This window comes from Anguilla rostrata, chromosome 2 (genome assembly GCF_018555375.3).
Source record: "Anguilla rostrata isolate EN2019 chromosome 2, ASM1855537v3, whole genome shotgun sequence".
NCBI classification, from domain to species: Eukaryota; Metazoa; Chordata; class Actinopteri; order Anguilliformes; family Anguillidae; genus Anguilla; species Anguilla rostrata.
This window is the reverse complement of record NC_057934.1, coordinates 11,335,658-11,353,821: the sequence shown is the minus strand read 5'-3', so window position 1 is coordinate 11,353,821 and position 18,164 is coordinate 11,335,658. Positions and strand designations below refer to the sequence as shown.

At 42.7% G+C, this 18,164-nt stretch overlaps 1 protein-coding gene across 2 annotated transcripts in view; it reads right to left on the bottom strand.

The window, feature by feature from the left end:
* Positions 1-18,164, bottom strand: part of prkg1b (protein kinase cGMP-dependent 1b) — a 121,075-nt gene that overhangs the window by 66,631 nt on the left and 36,280 nt on the right. For both annotated transcript variants that reach the window (XM_064319933.1, XM_064319925.1), the window contains exon 3: positions 14,204-14,317. In XM_064319933.1, the coding sequence (XP_064176003.1) occupies positions 14,204-14,317 (114 nt within the window). The remainder of the gene's footprint in view (positions 1-14,203; positions 14,318-18,164) is intronic.

The following is an 18,164-nucleotide window of genomic DNA, read 5'->3' as shown; positions in this document are numbered from 1 at the left end:
ATGGGCTGGGGCCAAAGATCTTCACGCTTCTGTTAAACTTTACCTTACATGGCATTATATTACTGGCATTTTGCAAACACAAGTTCAAAGATCAGGGAGCTTTCATTAAGAATCATTTCACTGCACGAAACCAAACTAAAAATTGCATCTGGTGGTACCATTCACTTTAATCCTAATGCCTGATTAAAGCTGATGGTACTACTATCAGCAAAGCTCCAATGTACTGGGCGGCAGTGTAGTATAATGGGTAAGGAGCTAGTCTTGTAACCTAAAGGTCAGAGGTTTGATTCCCAGTTAGGACACTGCCGTTGTACCCTTGAGCAAGGGTACTTAACCTGCATTGCTTCAGTATATGTCCAATTGTGTTGTGTAAGGCTGCTAAATGCCTGTAATGTACCATTCCTGGGACCTCCTCTGTCAACTGAGGCCCTTGCAATAGATACAGTATATAACTTAGGGCTCCTACTTTCCAATGAGCCCAGAGACACTGAAGAATGTACGAGGAACTGACAGTTGGAATGTTACTGAATGCAAATGGCAAACAATGAATGAAATACTTTACAGCGCCACACGTCGGCACACCAACAGGCATAAAACAAGTGAAATTATGTGCACTGCCCACATGTTCTAGCCAATAAAACAAGAGAGAGGGGTGTGCATGCAGATGCCGTTATGCTGGAAGTGCCAATTCACTGAGCTGTGGTTTGTGTTTGTAAATAGGTGCACAACCCTTCCCATGCTGAAGCAGTTGCCATTCATTTTTCAGTAAAATAATAGTAGAAAATTCAATTCATTTTCTGTAACTATGCATTGACCATGGAGGGAAGAAGCAGCAAGTCTAACATTACAGAAATTTCCATCATCACCTAAACAGTCTTGACAAAGAAGACTGCAGTTATAAGTATTAACTGTTCTTTTATTTTATGCTGCTGCTTCAGCTTTGCACTAATTACTTGTCAGTTGCTTTGGAAATACAATTGTTGTGTTTATGGTATCAATCAATGAAACAGAAATGAAAAACAGAATTTACCATTGCAAAACAAAGGATATTGTCCTTTGAAAAAAAAAATAATAACCCAAATAACCTTCATTTACAACAACTGAATGTTCAAATAATTGTAATTATCAAAGATTAATTATAAATGCCCTCTATCAGAGTAAAGATTTTATCTTAATTTTTTCTCCATCAGGCCACAGCCGTCAAGCTGTACAAAAAGAGTCAGAATAAAAATAAAACCATTTCAGAAAGAAACACAATAATTCTCCTTCAAGTTCAGCCCTTTAATTGAGTGGAGATATTTTTTGAAAACCGAAATACCTTCCCTTCACCTCTTCACATTCGCTTATTTTAGTGATCAAAAAGTCTGAATGGGAAGCTTCAGGTTTACGCTGTGACGGTTAGAGAATACATTTAAACTAAATTCAGCGTTCCACAGCGTGAACAGGGCCCGACCCAGCCAGTCCCCTCCAGATGAAAAGCAACGCTGCCACAGAGATTTTATTTTTAATTGCATCGCATTCTGCAGAACCAGCCTGTTGGTTACCAGGTAACATTCAAATAGCAGCGGAGGAAATGGCTCGCGAATGGAGGTTTCTTCCGGGGAGCTCTGGGGCTATTTGCGAACGCTATCAGATTTTATCAGACCCCGACCGTTACAATGTGACATTTGCATACAAACATTAGCCTCCCTGCGCTTCCTCAAATGCACGCACACAGCTGCTGAACGAAAAAGCCTGAGGTGTTTCTTCTCCTGAGATGCGATCCGCATTACGCCTCCCTGACAAGGGTTAAAACACCCACAGCACTTCATCTCTCCCTCCTCATCCTCCTCTCAAAATATGAGGGCGGCACTACCACGGTATCACCGTCTTTTACAGCTGACAGGAGGCAGAACTGGTGCCCGTGACTCCCCTGAAGCGACTGTGGACCGTTGCTCCCCATAAACTCCCCACCACCACCCCCTCCCCTCCCCTCCCCTCCCACTGCCAAACAAAAAGAGATGAAAACAATGCGATAGCCAAAACAGGCAATTAATTTCAGAGAAAACTGACGCGTGGCATCCAGGGGGGGACCCCCACGAGGAGGTCTGCGAGTCACGCCGGGCTTGGTTGGTCAGACAGCCGTGGTGAGCTTGATCTCATGTTTGTCAAAGGGCACCTCGACCCTTTCATCCATCAACCCACCAGAGGACCGACTGCTGTGTGAGCATGTCGCCATGGCAACTAATTGAAATAAGAGTTTTTTTGTTTCCATCCTTTCCCTGCAACTTGTCTCCATGCAAAAAAAAAAAAATATAAAACCAACAGCCCTGCTGATTCTGACAGATTCCTTTTCAAATCCTCCATGTAACAAATTGAAAATGAAATCGTTCAGAAGCAAGTGGTTAACTAATAGCACCAGAACTGCCACAGGAGGTGTAAGAATGGAGAAATGGCAATAGATCTATGAGGGCATGCTGGATGCTCAGGGTAGATTTGAGAGATCTGCAGTGTCTAATCATTCTGACCATTTGCATTGACCCACTAATCTTCTCTCCACCAAAAGAGTCACATAATGAACAATTCTGATAAACCATTCACATGTGGATCTACCCTTGCACAAGTAATATGTAATATCTATCGACCAAAATAAATTCTATACGTAGGGACAATTTCTAAACAAGGGCACTGTCCAGTGAGCTATATTATGGCTCTAATGATATACATAACATATTAATATGTTAGTCGTTAGACAGCCATAATCAACTAATGCATTAGTCGAACAAAACATTTTTGAAGGACGTTAATCTGGTTTATTTTTATCCACATTAAGCACATAATGTGTTCACCATGGAGAAATACAGGCAACAGATCTGTTTTTAGACAACTGCAAATAATGAAATCATAAACATCCAACATCATTATACAGTGATTGGGAGCCCATTTCAGTTTCAGCACAAAGTACAAACGTCTTCAAAGAAATTCAAAAGTTGTTTTTGGTTGCAAGATATATCCGACAGATAAACAGTCTACTGCCTCCATTATTGTTCATATAAGGGCAAATTTGACCTTTCACCTTGTTTTCTTGAGCCAAGCACTCACTCACCACTGCTGGTTAGCAAAATAAAAATGAGTGACATTTCTACTGTGAAATATTCCACTTTTTTCAAAATGTGCCATCCTCTCAGCAATAAAATCTCTGATTCCAAATTGAATGTCTCTGTTTTGGAACTTAAGGCATTTAATAGGAACAAAAAAACAGATGGAACAGTGCTGAAAAATGACAACATTCAATATACAAAATAATTCAAGTAATATGAAAAGAATGATCTTGTTTTTTGATCAGATGACAGCCCTAATCTTATCTTTGCCTGCTGAATGGGACGGCAGACTGAACCCCCTGAATTTAACCCTGACTGACTGTGGAGGCTTCCTACCCATGCAGGCCCATCAGGAACACATTCTACAGCTTGGACAAGCACCCTCAGAGGCTTCGTAACATGATGATGGCGACGGACATATAGGACAAAATGTAACATGGTTTACAAATGGATGCACAAATACTCCCTGCACAGCTCCCAAGTTTACACGTAGGAGCTTGTATATCCTTCCTACCGGATCCTCTCTGCGTGGAGTTTGCATGTTCTCCCCGTGTTCGCGTGGGTGTACTCCGGGTACTCCGTTTCCTCCCACACTCAAAGACATGCATGTTAGGTGCGCTCCTGCAGTCGCCCATGGCCAAGGCACTGGCCTCAGAACTGGAGTTGGTCCCTGGCGCTGCACTGTGGCTGCCCACTGCTCCTAAGTAACTGGGATGTGTCAAATCCAGAGGACAAATTACCCCATGAGGTTCAATAAAAGTATATCTTAAATCTACAGGGCAGGAATTCATATCCAGCTGTTAACGCCACCACAGACTGGGTAGGTTATAACCTTTTCAACTGCAAGCGCAATGGGTTACAGCTCGGTCTGCAAAGCTCACACCTCAGCATACAATTTAAATGCTATATTTACCGCAGATTCTCCTCCAGGAAAGACGCCGTCAATACAAAGCGGCTTAGGTCACTCTGACAAAATTAATTCATTCTCGCTCGACATCTCCAAGCTGACAGCTGAATTTGAAATCAGCAGCAAAACCGAGGGTGAATCAGATTATACAAGTCAAAAAGATAAATGGAGTCTTATCCTGTCATTCACATTCAAATGTGTTTCTTATGGTGTTTGTTTCCGTAAGAATATGTTACCCTCTATGGCCTACATAGTGCCGAATTAAAATGAGTCCTTATTGTGGTTTTGATTGATATTTTTCTAAACGTGAAACAGTCAATGACTTCACTTTAGTAACACCATACTGGGCATAAACCTACAGGAACTTTCCACTGAAACTTGTCATACTGTTTAACACTGTTTAGACGACTTGGGTAATACAGAACAGTGCCTACTTTAGACAACTTTGGCATTTAAATCCACAGTTTGTGTAGACTTGTGCTTTCTCTCAGCTGAAGACTTCCTGGGAATGCTTCTCCTCTTAAGACTCTACCCCAGGTGACATTTATTAAAGAGCTCTAACAGACTAATTTCCATATTGAGCCAGACTCTCTGAGAGAAAAAAAAAATCCAAAAAAGCCAAGCAAATCATGCAGTTGGGTAATCATTAGTTTATGCATTCAAGTAAACAGTGCTCAGGGAAAGGTCAGATAAATTCATTGGTCATGGCTTCTTGTTGGGGAGTGTCTGGACAGTTGAACATTGCACCAGCCTTGTACTGCGCATGTTAATTACTTCATCTGTTGGTCTTTTTTTTTGGAAATTAATGTGTATAGCTCAACTCTGGACCTGTAAAGTAAAAAAAAAAAAATGCGTGAAATAGCTGTTCCATTGAACTATGATGTTGCACACAAAAACCTGCGTGCTCACACACACACACACACACACACACACACACAAAAATGCATGCATTTAGGCTTGCAAACCTAAAGATCCGTGTTCAACCCCAATATGAGAATTTCTTATAGGGGGGCAGTGTAGCGTTATGGTTAGGGAACTGGCCATTTAACCCAAAAGTTCCCACGTAGGATACTGCCGTTGTACCCTTGAGAAAGGTACTTAATATGAATTAACGTACTTAACGTTAATTGTTTCAGTATATATCCAGCTGTATAAATGGATCCTGCTAAAAAAGATGTGTAAGTTGCTCTGGATAAGGGTGTCTGCTAAATGTCTGCAATGTAATGTAATGTACATGCATCAGAACATAAGCATTCATTTTAGTAACTAACAAGAACAGCTCACTGCTTGGACATTCAAAATACGATTTAAGTGTGTAAGATGAAATCAGCAACCCTCAGTCCCAACATATCAAGGGACTTACCGCGAGGAAAACTGTTTTCTCAGAAGAATATATTGAGCTACAGAGCAAAACATAACTGACCATTCTCTAGTCCATTTCACAGATGTCTCAGACAGCCCTGGGTAATACCAATGTGTGTGGACTAACAGCTGAGCCATCCTCTCTGAGGAGTCCAAACATTTTCTCAAGAAAATTTTGAAGAAAAGAAATGGTTTGCTGCTAATTTGCTGTAGGCCAACAAAATTACTTTTTGAATTTCGGTTTATCCATGCAAGAATAATGTGCAATTACTGTACAATGAAATATTTTTTGGCCACTTTTTTATTTTGTCTGATTGCAGAAGGATTACTATTTATATGAGAAAATAAAATTTGATGCAGCTGTATCTGGTTCTTGTCTCAGGCAAAACAGACCCCTAGGCTAGGACTTCGCAGATTCAAGACAACCCTTCTTATTACATACCCAAAGGAAAATGATCTTCTGAAATCCCATGCTAATCTCATTAAATGCTACCAGTAAATATATGGTTTAATATGACATGTAAGCCCTAACATTTACAAAACCATTATTACATTATACCTACCATTTAAGGAAATATTATGACAAAAGTAAATTATTCACGTCTTAGTGGTTCTAAATTGTGTTTAGCATTGAGTCTTTTTCCACATCTGCCATTCTCCTTCCTAGCAAATCACCCAAAACCAAAGATATGAAGAATGAATTATAAACGCATCATATTGAAAAAATATGCATGTTTAGCATGGAACAATTACATTTACAAAAGTTATTAAAAAACACGTACTCAAGGCAATAAAAACAATGAAATCATGAGCTCTTTTGTTTTTTTCACTTTATTCAATGTTCATTTGTTCATAAAAAAAATCCGCAAATGCAATTGATGGATTTTGAGTCGCATCAAACACTACACAGAAAACAATACATCCAAATTATTCCAAAAGTGTTCGAAATCTCATTATTTAGGCCATACATACAGTTGGCTATCATTATACTGGGTACTGGGTCCTCATCAGAACACTGGATCAAAAACTTAACCAGCCCTATGGCTTAAATAGGATAGGAGTTTGAAGTTTACTTAGCTACTGGTTTTGATATATACTTTCAGCTCCGAACCTTACGCTAAATTATTGTGCACTTACTTCGCGGTCACAGACACAAAGGCAAAGAAAGCTGACTCATACTGCATGGGCAGTGGACAGAAGTCTGTTGTGAGGGGGATAAAATTTGTCGTTATTATGTGCTTTATAAACTCCCCCTGGTGAAGCTGTGCTCTATCAACCCAATTTGGAGGGATGACAACTATAAAAACAGTAATCATGCAATCACCACGCTCTCCACAGCTCATTCAATCCAACAATATTGGATGACAAAGACAAGTGGAGAGCAACCGCTTATTGGGTCATTTCTGTGAACCAAACCACCTGCAGGTCTGGCACCGGTTCATCATTAGCCTCCGTGTTCCAATATTGCAATAAAGTAGGACGTGCCATTACATTGGCAAATGGGATATGAAGTGGACTTTAAACAGGTTCTGTTCTATTTCTGTTTCCCCTCATGCCATTTGTTTACCTGTCAGAAACAATAAGAAGGCGCTTGCTAACGCTATGCAATTGTGCTCTCCCTTGCCCAATGGCATTCAGGCAACCAGCAAATGCATATGGTACGTTTGGACTGTGAAAGCGAATTTCTTCGACGGGCATGAGGCCGCTGAATGAAATGCATTAGCCCCAGGATCAAAATTTCCAGAACATCTTAACAAACCTACAGTTGTGTTAGACGTCAACAGGGCTTAATTGGATCACCAACTGAAGCACTAAACACCACGTACACGGTGTTGAAACAACGCGTTGAAGTGCTTCTTCACAAAGAGAAAAATCACTGGCTAATTCAAATCACTCACGAGGGACTGCGCAAAAAACAAAAGCAGGGAGACATCAGGATTTCTCCGAAGCTGTGCCGGAGTGAATTTTCGAAGGCTGATTGCCTCACGACCCACGTACCGCGTTCCCCGCACATTTTTTTCAGTCCTACCCGCCCCTTAGCGGAGGGCATCCTGGGTCACAGTTCTGACAGCCTGGCATTCACTGAATGACACGGGACTTCACAGAGGGGTTGCGCGAGAACAAAACGCAGAGGCTAAAATGCTACGAGTGCTTGACCCACAGCTGCCGGTGATGCAAATGACTCAGGGTAGGAGCCAGGCCAGTTCACGGTGCTCCGCCAGTATCAGTCCAAACCAGCCAAGTTATCCTGTTCATGCCAGTTGCCCAGTACTACCAGTTAACCAGTAGAATTTAACTTTTCGGAGTTAAAAAATATATCAGGATTAACAGGCTTCATCCACAAGCGAGTGGAATCCAATTTAGCCAAAGAATCATACTAGTCTCACACCATGCCATTAAAAGTGTCTATGGTTACTGTTACAGATACACGTTATGGAATTTTTGGGCAGTTATCAATAACCAATGTTTGTCGGGCCAAGTTGGTCGACAGCATTGCCGCAGTTGTACATTAAAGCACAACTGCAAACAGCAGCCAAATTTCCACATTCATAGAAGACATAAATAAGCACAACTTATGAAGGCAAAAATGTAACAAATTTTATTTGTGTAACAAAATATTTCCACTTGCTTACTTTATTATTAAGCAGGGAGCATGACTCTAGAGACTCTCTGTATAGCTTTGCTTGTGAGTTTGACTGGTAAAAATGAAAAAGTAACAAATAAATGATAGAGGTTCAGACAATATGATTTGGCTACTCTTTCAGAATGACATTTTTGCATTATTTATATCATTGCCTTTGTTTTATTCAATAGGAAAATCTAATTATTAAATATGTTTAAAAGAAATATTAAACATATCAATATTGCATTACACGGCTGACTTCCTTTGGAAACACTTTTAAGCAATGTGTCTCACAACTTACATTTTTCATATGATCAGCTTTTTCAGCTGGATATGCACTTAAGTAATTTAGGTGAAGTACCCTTCTACTGGTGTGCACTTGCCTAGGGAATTGAACCTGTCAGTTTATCCATACTACTCTACACTGCCACCTGCAGTGTTACCTATAAATACAAACTATCATAACATACAAAATATCATTACTAACTACCATATGCCAATCAAAATTAAGCTAAAATGCACGCATTAATACAGTATGAATAAATGGTGTTTATTAAATTAAACATGAAGTCCTATCTGATGTGACAGAAATTATGCTTTTTCAATTTTCAGTGGAAACAGCTTCCAAGGACCTGATCACACTCCTCAAGGAGCGTAATTACCTCAGAGAGATCTTAGCATTCTCACACATAATTAGCCATTACCACTGACTAGAAACCTAAAAAACAGCACTTACTCTGTATGATGATTACAGGTTTTTGCTATGGCTAAAGAAATTACTAAAACACTGAAATGGTGGATGCATCTACAAGTAAGTAGGCCCGTGTGCTGCCAGTGTTCTAGACGGAGTGTTCCTGAGCGTTGACTTTCATTTGTAACTCAGATTAAGAAACGCCTCAGAGGTAACTGGAGATGGTGAAGCAATCAAATCGCAATGAAGGCATCTACATTTCTTGTTGGCAAAATGAGATAACTGAAGAGCGAAGAAAGAAATATTCTAAGATAATTATCGGGCAGGGAAATCAAACGTAATATGGAAGCAAACAGCAAATATGATACCGTGCTGTCAGAAGTGTTGCCTTTACCCGATATGCCTCATAGCTCAGAGAAGGAAAATGGAGAGCAAAGATACCTTTTCTTTAAAAAAAAAAAAAAAAGACAGACAGTCCACCCTGCTTTCATATGTTTTTCTTCATTCAGACAGGTAGAAAGCAGAGGGGGTAATAGACGGAGAAGGGACAACAGCTCAGAAGGTGCCTTGGCGGGGGATCGAACCCCCGTCCGCACGTAAAGGGTAAAGAGTCGGCTGCTCCACAGCCTGCACCACACGTCTTCCCAAGCCGAGACACATTTTCCAACCTGTAACAAGTTAAAGAAGAGGTGGGAAGAATGTGGGGGGGGGGAGCCTGTAATTGGCTGAGAAGAGCTGTCTTAGCGGGGTGGCGGTGGCTTACAGACGGCCATTCAGAGACATAATGAACACGGTGCATCTCCGGTTCCGTCAGGTACAGGTGGGAGTGGAAGAGCGAGCGCCTCTCCTGCGTCAGTCACAGCAGGACCCCCCTCAGGTGCTTCCCGGCTGCCATTATACGGAACGGAACATGCCCGGAAACCCGCGGTTCGGATGCTACGGAGACGCCGTTAGCACCCGTTAGCACTCATTATCCGCAAATGGTAATGATCGGCAGTGGAACTCCCTCCGAGTGCAACAATGAACAATCAGCCACATCTGTACCCGGTAATCTTTAGCCCCCGTGTTCGCTGGAGCGTGCTCGGATTGTGAATTCCTCTGGTTACGTCACATCTTGAGGAATCTCGAGTCCCCCTACTGTGGCCATAAAGACACAGATGTCACTCGTAATTCAAAGACTTCATCATCACCCGTATTTAGAATCATTTTAACATGACGTTGCCACAAATGTGTTACAATTAAGATTTACAATATCGAAATGAAACTCCGAGCTAATGCATTAAATGGGGCATGAACTGTAATGTGACACAATGTTAGCATATCTGTAACGGCATGCAACTGCCACAAGCAATGTCAAGCCGTGAGCTGTCAGCTTTAAACAGATGGCATCTTTACAACTGCCTACAAAATTAAAGAGACATCAATATGGGAATTCAATCACACAAACTTCTGAAATATTGAATTGTTCCTTTCCTTATTCTATTAATCACAGTCAACACTTTGATACATCACTTTATGCCTGTAAAGCCAATCTTTATCAGCATTTTTACTACACACCTCACAGCAGAGGATCGGGGGGGCACTTATATAGCATTTAGGCTACCTCAACCAAGAGTAGTCTTCGATGTTTTTGGGATTGCAGATAATAGGTGACATTTTGTGTCCTGAACTGCTGCGTAGCTGGTCAAGGTGATGTGCTGTATAAGTCTCTAAAACATGTTCACCTTTTCCAGGCAAGATACAGTTGACCAGGTTTTTGGATTCCAACATAGGATTTCAAGATGACCTTTTGGATGCCAACACTTTAACACAGAGAAGCCTCCTTGACAACAGCTGCAAAATTTAATATATTTAATTGAATGTATTCAATAAATCTCAATGCAACAATAAGCAATACAATATTCAGCATGCTGCCTTCATTGATTACAGTTGTTGCCTCAACTGTAACTTCTTTTATGGCACAGAAAGCTACTGTATGAAGACTGAGACTCCACGTATTCTACCATTTAGAATACATATGATGTAATGGAAAAGAACCATCGGCCTAAATGAGCCGTTTCAAGCCGTTTCCACTGATGCTTCAACATACTCAACGAGGTATGTCATAGAGACAGGTCACAACAGGTGAGATTTGGGATATAAATGTTTTATTTGAAGAAACAAATCAACAAGCATCTGTACACAGTGTTACCAACTGCAAGCCCTTTGAAAGGGAGCAGCTATTTAGCATAGTGCACACAGATTGTCCGCCAGGCCAATTGCAGGGGGCTTTTTGTGTCTTTCGCAGCAAAGAGGCAGAACAAAAAGAAACAGATATATGAATTACTCATGTGAGTGGTGCTCTTAGCATTTTGACAAACCTGCGATGCCGCATGCTATTACACGTGAACGAGCCAAGCGCAGGCAGCCAGATGAAAGGTGGCAGGAGGAAGGAATCTGCCCAGAAATGATGAAATACAAATGAAGGAATCCACCCGCCCAGGGCTCGACAGGCAGCCATCTGCGCCGTGGCGGGAAAAGAGCGTTTTAAAAGCGGCGCTACCGGGATGCTAGCGCGCACCCCACCGGAAAAGTGCCATTCCACGCGCGGGCCGCGCGGCTAGCTCCGATACGGCGAAGTTACCCACTTATCTCGAATTCCCTCAAATTCGGTCGGGCGTGGCAGCGCCGGGCATCAGATCGCCCATTCAACTGTGCCGCCCATGAAGAGGCCATTTGCCACCAAGTTACCACCGCGACCCGTATAAGGGAGAATTAATGATTCAATATACTCCACTGTCCCTGCGCTATCCAGAGGGCACAGCCAGCATATGAAAGGGGAAATATACTCTCCCCCGAGGTTCAGTATAAATAGTCCGGATGGAGGCGTCTCCATGGCAACAAGCTACTCAGAAAGCGCACGCTATTTGAATGAAAAGGGCTGATTGACAAGCCTCGTCCCCCCCTCATCCCCCCCACCCACCCCACCCCACCCCACCCCAACCCGACTCACACACCTACCCGACTGATCCTCGCACCTTCAGCTCGCAGAGTTTTTAATGTGAGAAAGCCCGCGGGACTCGAACCGAGCAGGCGTGCTTTCAGAATGGGGCCTCCCACGTCTTACCCTGCACCAGATAATGACACTGTGCGGTGTGAGCAGCGGTGCGGAGCTGTGGCACCCTGAGTGGACCCCCTCCACAGATTTAAATACCTCACGCACTCTCTGAATCATGACCAGCCAAGGTGTGAGCCAATTAATATTACTTGTCCGAGGCTGTTTCACCAGTAAAGAAAATGCAAACAGGCAAGGGACCTGAATTTACCACAGGCATCCCAATAATAAATCAACAAGACATGCAGACCCCCCAGTTTAAATGCAAACAATGCACAGGCACAGATACCGCAGTATAAATGTTCAAGATGCAGAGACACAGACACCCCAATATAAATGCACCAGATGCACAGACACAGACACCCCAATATAAATGCACAAAAAATGCTAACAGGAGGTCTGCACTGGAGAGAAGAGAGGGATTGCTTTGCTTTGCTTTGCTTTACAATGCCTCTTGTATGAGAGAAAGATAGAGTAACAGACAATCTGCAACACATCACAGCAATGGAGCATGGTTTACAAAAAAAATAAAACAGCAAGTCAAATGACAATGATGTCCTACAGACAATATGATGAATAAAGGCATTTTTTCAACTTGAAATATTTGAGCAAGGATGTGTTTTCTCTTTTGCACATATCCAAAAGTCCATTGCCTCAGCTCTCCTGACTCGAACTTTCATTTTGTGAGTTGTGTTTTAATGACAGTGGCGTTCAGTTACATACCATTTCACTACTTACACGAAGCACTCCTAGATGTTGGTTCTCAGTTCATCTATACTATGCCTGAAACGTACAATAGCTTTGACAGTGGACAGCCCCAGGACACGTAACTTCTCAAACAGAACTAGGCCAGCTGCTACCACATTGGAAATAGTGCATTTTCAAAATATACATATTCAAAAAATGGCATATTTTCATCATTTTTAATATTAGTGAATTGTCACTGAAGTGTCCCATAAGCCTCCTGGCTCTCCTTGTTTTGCACTTCCCTTGAATTTAATGTCTCCCCATGTACAGCAGTGAGGCTCCTGGGAACCCATGTTTGTGATTGACAGATGACCCAACGGGCAGCTTAAGGCTGGGTCAAAGCAGGGTGCCCCTATCTCCAGAGAGTCCACCTCCAGGGACAACTCTGCGCAAATTAATTCTGAACGCTGCACATTAGGGGATTCAGTCTGCCCTTGACATCTATTCTGATATAAATCACAGAGCAAATAAGCTATATATATATATATATATTTAAATCCTGACCATGAACACATTCGTGTGTGAAGCTACTGCTGAGGTGAAGGCTGCACTATTCTCTGTTGAGAAACCTTTTAGTTTGGAGAATGAGGCCTTTCGAGTATTACTTCCACAATACACAGTCCTGTTTCCCAAAAATATAACACAGCAATTGTGTGCAGCTGCTAAAAACAGCCATGTATGTCAATATTTCTTTTATGTGTTCAATAAAGAATGTTTACAACTTTATGGGAAAAGGCGCAAAACTAAACGACCCTTAATAGATCGAACAAATCCAGCAAAGCTTCCCTAATCGACAGGAGAGACAAACACACAACTCAAACACAAAGAGGTACTGCACAAAACAAACAGAAGAAATATGCGCTTTTCCGAGTCGCAAAGCAGTCTGTGTTAATACAGAGGTTCCCCGCTGATATAATTCATCCTTCAAAGATTACGCAACAGCAAATGGCATGCAATTTCTCTTGAAGAGAAGGAGGCCTTTCCAAATATATTGTTGAAGAGTTGCAAACATTCTCCTTTCTAACTAAATGTAATCTATTTTTCAAGGTAGCGCACATGTATGTGTGCATGCAGTGCCTTGAAAAATATACCCAGAAAACCAATGTGTTATATGAAAACAATTGAAGTGGACACAGCACACAAAATTGACTAATCAAATCTCCCAGAGCAACAGCTGCTGCTCTGACAATTTACATTTGCTTTAGCCCTCAGACCAGATTATGCTGAAATATGTGGCTGTCATCGGCAAGATTCGAGATTGAAATATAATGGTTGCATTTGTTCTTCAATGCGTTTCATCATATCTCCTTTACCTGCATCGAAACAAACTGCTTTGCCTTTGGATTGCATTGTGCAAAACAGGAGCGCGAGCACAGAAGGGTAAAATTAGCCGCCAATAGCTGTTCTCTGTGCCATTCGTAATCTTGGCCTTGACAGCATAGCCAAAAGAACAGGTCACTGCATGCAGAATGAATGTACAGTGAATAAAGACGGACCTTCCCTCACAGTGTGTAGGCAAACTCTAATTAAATCTAACCAAGGCGTACAGGCAGCCTTGGCTAAATTTAACTGTGCAACAATAAGGTGCCATCACTGTAGTAAGACATGTTCATTAATGACCAGGACTTACAGAGATTACCCAGCAGTCTCTTTAAAGTTTTCAGCACAGTAGCGGCGCGGCGCGTGCACTGGTACTTACTTTTAACCGTTGCGGTCCTCGTGCAGTTGTAGAGGATGGCCAGCTCCCCGAACACTTTCCCGGGCCCCATGGTGCACAGCTTCATGCTCTCCTTCGTCACCTCCACCTTCCCGTCTGAAAGCAGAAGGACATATTTCCCGTTGATGCAAAGCCGGCCGAATTGGACGCGACAGGCCAGAAATTCGATAGCGGCGGCCGCCGCGCATTATTCTTCCGCGGGCTCGGCGAGCGCGGCGGCTATCGCCTCCAAATAAAAGTCTCGTCTGATTACCCGAACGCACACGAGAGCGGGGTTTTAAAAAAAGAAGCAGGCTCGCCGGGGCGGATTCGCTGCTTCTGAAATTAAAGGCGTCGCGAGAATAATGGCGCCGCCAAGAAACAGCAGGGGGAAGCGTCAGCGAGCCAGGCGCTTTCCCCAAAGTCACATTAAAGCAGCGATCGCGTGAGCGTTACCCGAGCGCCACGCGTAAAACCCTCTGGGCGTGCCATTAACCGTCTTAATTTAATCTTCATGGTAAGCCTTACAGTGTGACCACCTGCTGATTACAATTGAAAAAACTGGCAGTGACCGGTAGTGTGCAGTGACAGCAGTGGTGTGTTGCATGACATGGTACCCGGATTCTGCCACCTGTAGCTGTCCGGTGGTCGACAGAGAACAGGAGGATTTTTCTCTAAATAGCATGAAAGCAACTCAAATATTCGGTCCATTTCACATCTGGCATTGATTACAAATGGCTGTCTTAATCATAAGCATTTTTATTTTGTACTGCGGCCATGCAACCAGCCTAAATTTCATAGCAAGACAAAAAAAAATAGTACAAATGTAAACCCTCCTTATATCATTTGGATTTATGACTTCATGTTTATAATCAGAGTAGGTTCAACAAGTCTGACTGTTACGGCAAACGTGTAGTCATGGCAACGGAGGCGTGAGGTGCGATGCCACCTGCAGAGTGTGAGCAAAACTGCAACGTGAACCACGATATTTTTACAGAAGCTACAGAACCTCGCCTGACGGCTTCGCCATTACCAAGCTGCAGAGTACAAGGGTCCATGCACCCTCCATTAGTGCACCCTTCATGTGGAGCTGAGAAGTTCCAACAAGTTCAAAGGAGTGCGCCCAATGTGTTTTCTGAATCCCTTTCCAGCTGCCTGTCCAATGGGAGCTGTGACCCTCCACTCAGGCAGTAAAGCTTTTTACCCCATGGAAGCGAGAGTTTGGTATGTTTCGAAATGAAACTGTGCAAGCTTGTTTCTCCCCCCTTCTTCCTACAGTGACGGGAAAAGTCTGTCCTGGTCTTGGAGGCTCAAACCCGAAGTGACACCAATCTGGCTCTTTGACATCAACAAATAGTGTATCTGGAGTGTGTCACATTTAATGGCCGCAGAGTTCTCAACTCTGAGACAAGTACATCCCCAGCTGTACCTCTGGAGCCTTTGAACTCCCTGTTCCTTTCAAGAGTGGATGACACCAAGCGGAGATCAGACACGGGCAGCTATGCGTTGCTTAAATTACAATATTCCGCACCTGGAGAATAGGCAGTTTTATTTTGTGCTCTGAACAAAATAAAGCCATTTACATAAGACTGAATAATTCCAGCAAGATTCTAATGAACTAGCTAGGAAAACAATATATTTTTTTCTTTTTATTATTGTATATTGTCTCTAATAACAGTACAAAGTACAAAGAGGTACCAAGGACAGCAGCAAAGCATTTTAAAAGCATTTAGCAATAAACCACAGATAAGCAAGTTCCTGCATCCTAGGACTATTTCAGCATCCTGTAAACTGACCAGACTGGTGTCCTGAAAAAGCCACAAAAGTCAGGATGTGTTTTAAACACAAATTTTCAATGAAAACAAAATCTCTGCATTCCGCAATTCACAGCCATATGAAAAAACGGCTTACAGCCTTGGCCACACATTATAGACCCTGCCCACCCAACCCCCAACCCCCCAACCCCCCAACCCCCATACACACACCCTGAGATGAATGGACTCACCACAACAAGAGATTATAACCACAGGCAGAAGTGTGAGGTTTGGTTGTGGCGGCCACAATTCATTACCTCACTAGGCACACATTTTACAAGTGGTGCCGACCGTGCTTATCGGCAAACAAGCGTGGAACTGAGGTTCAGGGGGGTATCGCCAGAGAGGAAATGAATCTGTCTTAGTGGCGTACGCATCTAACTGCCGCCCCAAAGTCACGGAGCTGACGCTTCTGAGCCAATGATAAGGAGTCCCATTGAAGGTTGATTATGGCAATAATCACGATGGGTCGTGTTAAGCACTGCACGAGCTGTTCTGTCAGAACAACCCCCTTAGCAGACCCCTTTGTTCTCATTTCACCCGCGGAGGGAAAGCCAGACTTGCCTTTTAATGTGAGTACTTTTCATTTAAATTTTTCTAAAGTGCCCAGGGTTCAACACCAACCCTTTCTCACTTTCCCAGGGCAAGTAAAACCAGGTGTTGGGCAAGTAAATATGTTCAGCTATGTGCCTGATTAGGCAAGTGAAAATTCAGGGCAGAGAAATTCATTATTCCGTTTTGTTCAAATCTCTGTTTGACACCACTAAGCCAAGCCAAGTTTTTACAGAGGCTTAATTGTACTGGCCAGGTTAACTTGCCCAGCCATTTTTACTATATTCACAAATGAACATCACCAACATAAAATCTGTCTGTATTTGAGCTATACTGCCAGAAGCAGCAAGGCAAAACAAAACATACAAAAATCTGATTCAGTTCTGTCTGCTAATGCGCTGTGTTTACTGTTCTTCAGTGTCCTTCAAGAACAGAACTTCTGTAAAGCCATGGTGCACAACACAGTTCAATGCGTGTTCCACTGCTAATATTTGCTTACAGCTTTCTGTCCTGCGGTCAAATAGAAAAGAATTTGTTCTTCTGGAACGGAGGGATTATACACTCGCGCAAACGTTCTTCAATCGGAACGCAAAGAGAGAGCTGACTCGTTGAAATCCAGAAGATGGAAATGGGAGTTTTCCGATGCCCCGGGCAGTAACCAGGAGAACTAATTCTTAAGCTGCAGGTCAAGAAAGGGGCCGAGGGTCATGAGACAACTGCCAAAAACCAGGTGAGATCCCTTCCATTCACACTGCAAAGGCAAGCCTGCAGGCGGTGTAGATCACATATGCTTCAAACCATTTTCGGTCCGCATTTGAGCGTGTGGCAGGCTAAATGTTAAAGATAAATGGGATGTCAACATTGTTGGTCTGGTTACAGCTGTCTGTTTGAGCTTAGAGGATGTCCTCACTCTTACAGGAAGTGCCTACGTCAATTTGTACACGCGTTTGCACATCTGCGGCATCTTGGCACAGTGTTTAGCACGGTTCCCTTGCAAGAAGAAGGTTCTGCATTTGAGTCCTCTCTGCCTCGAGTTTGCATATTCTCTCTGCGTTCAGGTGGGTTTTCTCAGGGTACTCCAACTTCCTGTGAAAGATTACCTGCACTCTCCTTATGAGTCACTGAGCATTCATAAGCAGGGTGCGGGTAATCCTTATCTCTTACAGTTTTATATATTTGTGTGCCCTGCACCTGGCTATAAATTTGTGCACACATTCTATCTTCTTTTCCAGTTCCCTCCCACAGTCCAAAGACACGTAGGCTCCAGGCTAGCAAAAACATTTGTCAATCTCAGTTTGAATATCCTTGTTAAAGGAGAAATAAAAAGAAATTCATAAAATAGCAGTAACGGCTAAACCATTAGCCATTTTCTAATTGGTGTCCTTATAAAAGGGTGATATCATGTTCAGATTCCTTACAGAGTGAAAAACTTTTAACACTTTGTTCTTGTGAGATGGTGAAGCTTTTTTCTATAAGATATGTGCACGGCTCTGCAGTATACTGCGACAAATATAGCTGGCGTAGGAGTGAAAGTCAAGATCAACTATGGACAGCTACTGTATACTGTATAACATTCAGCATGTCCATTTTACCCTACA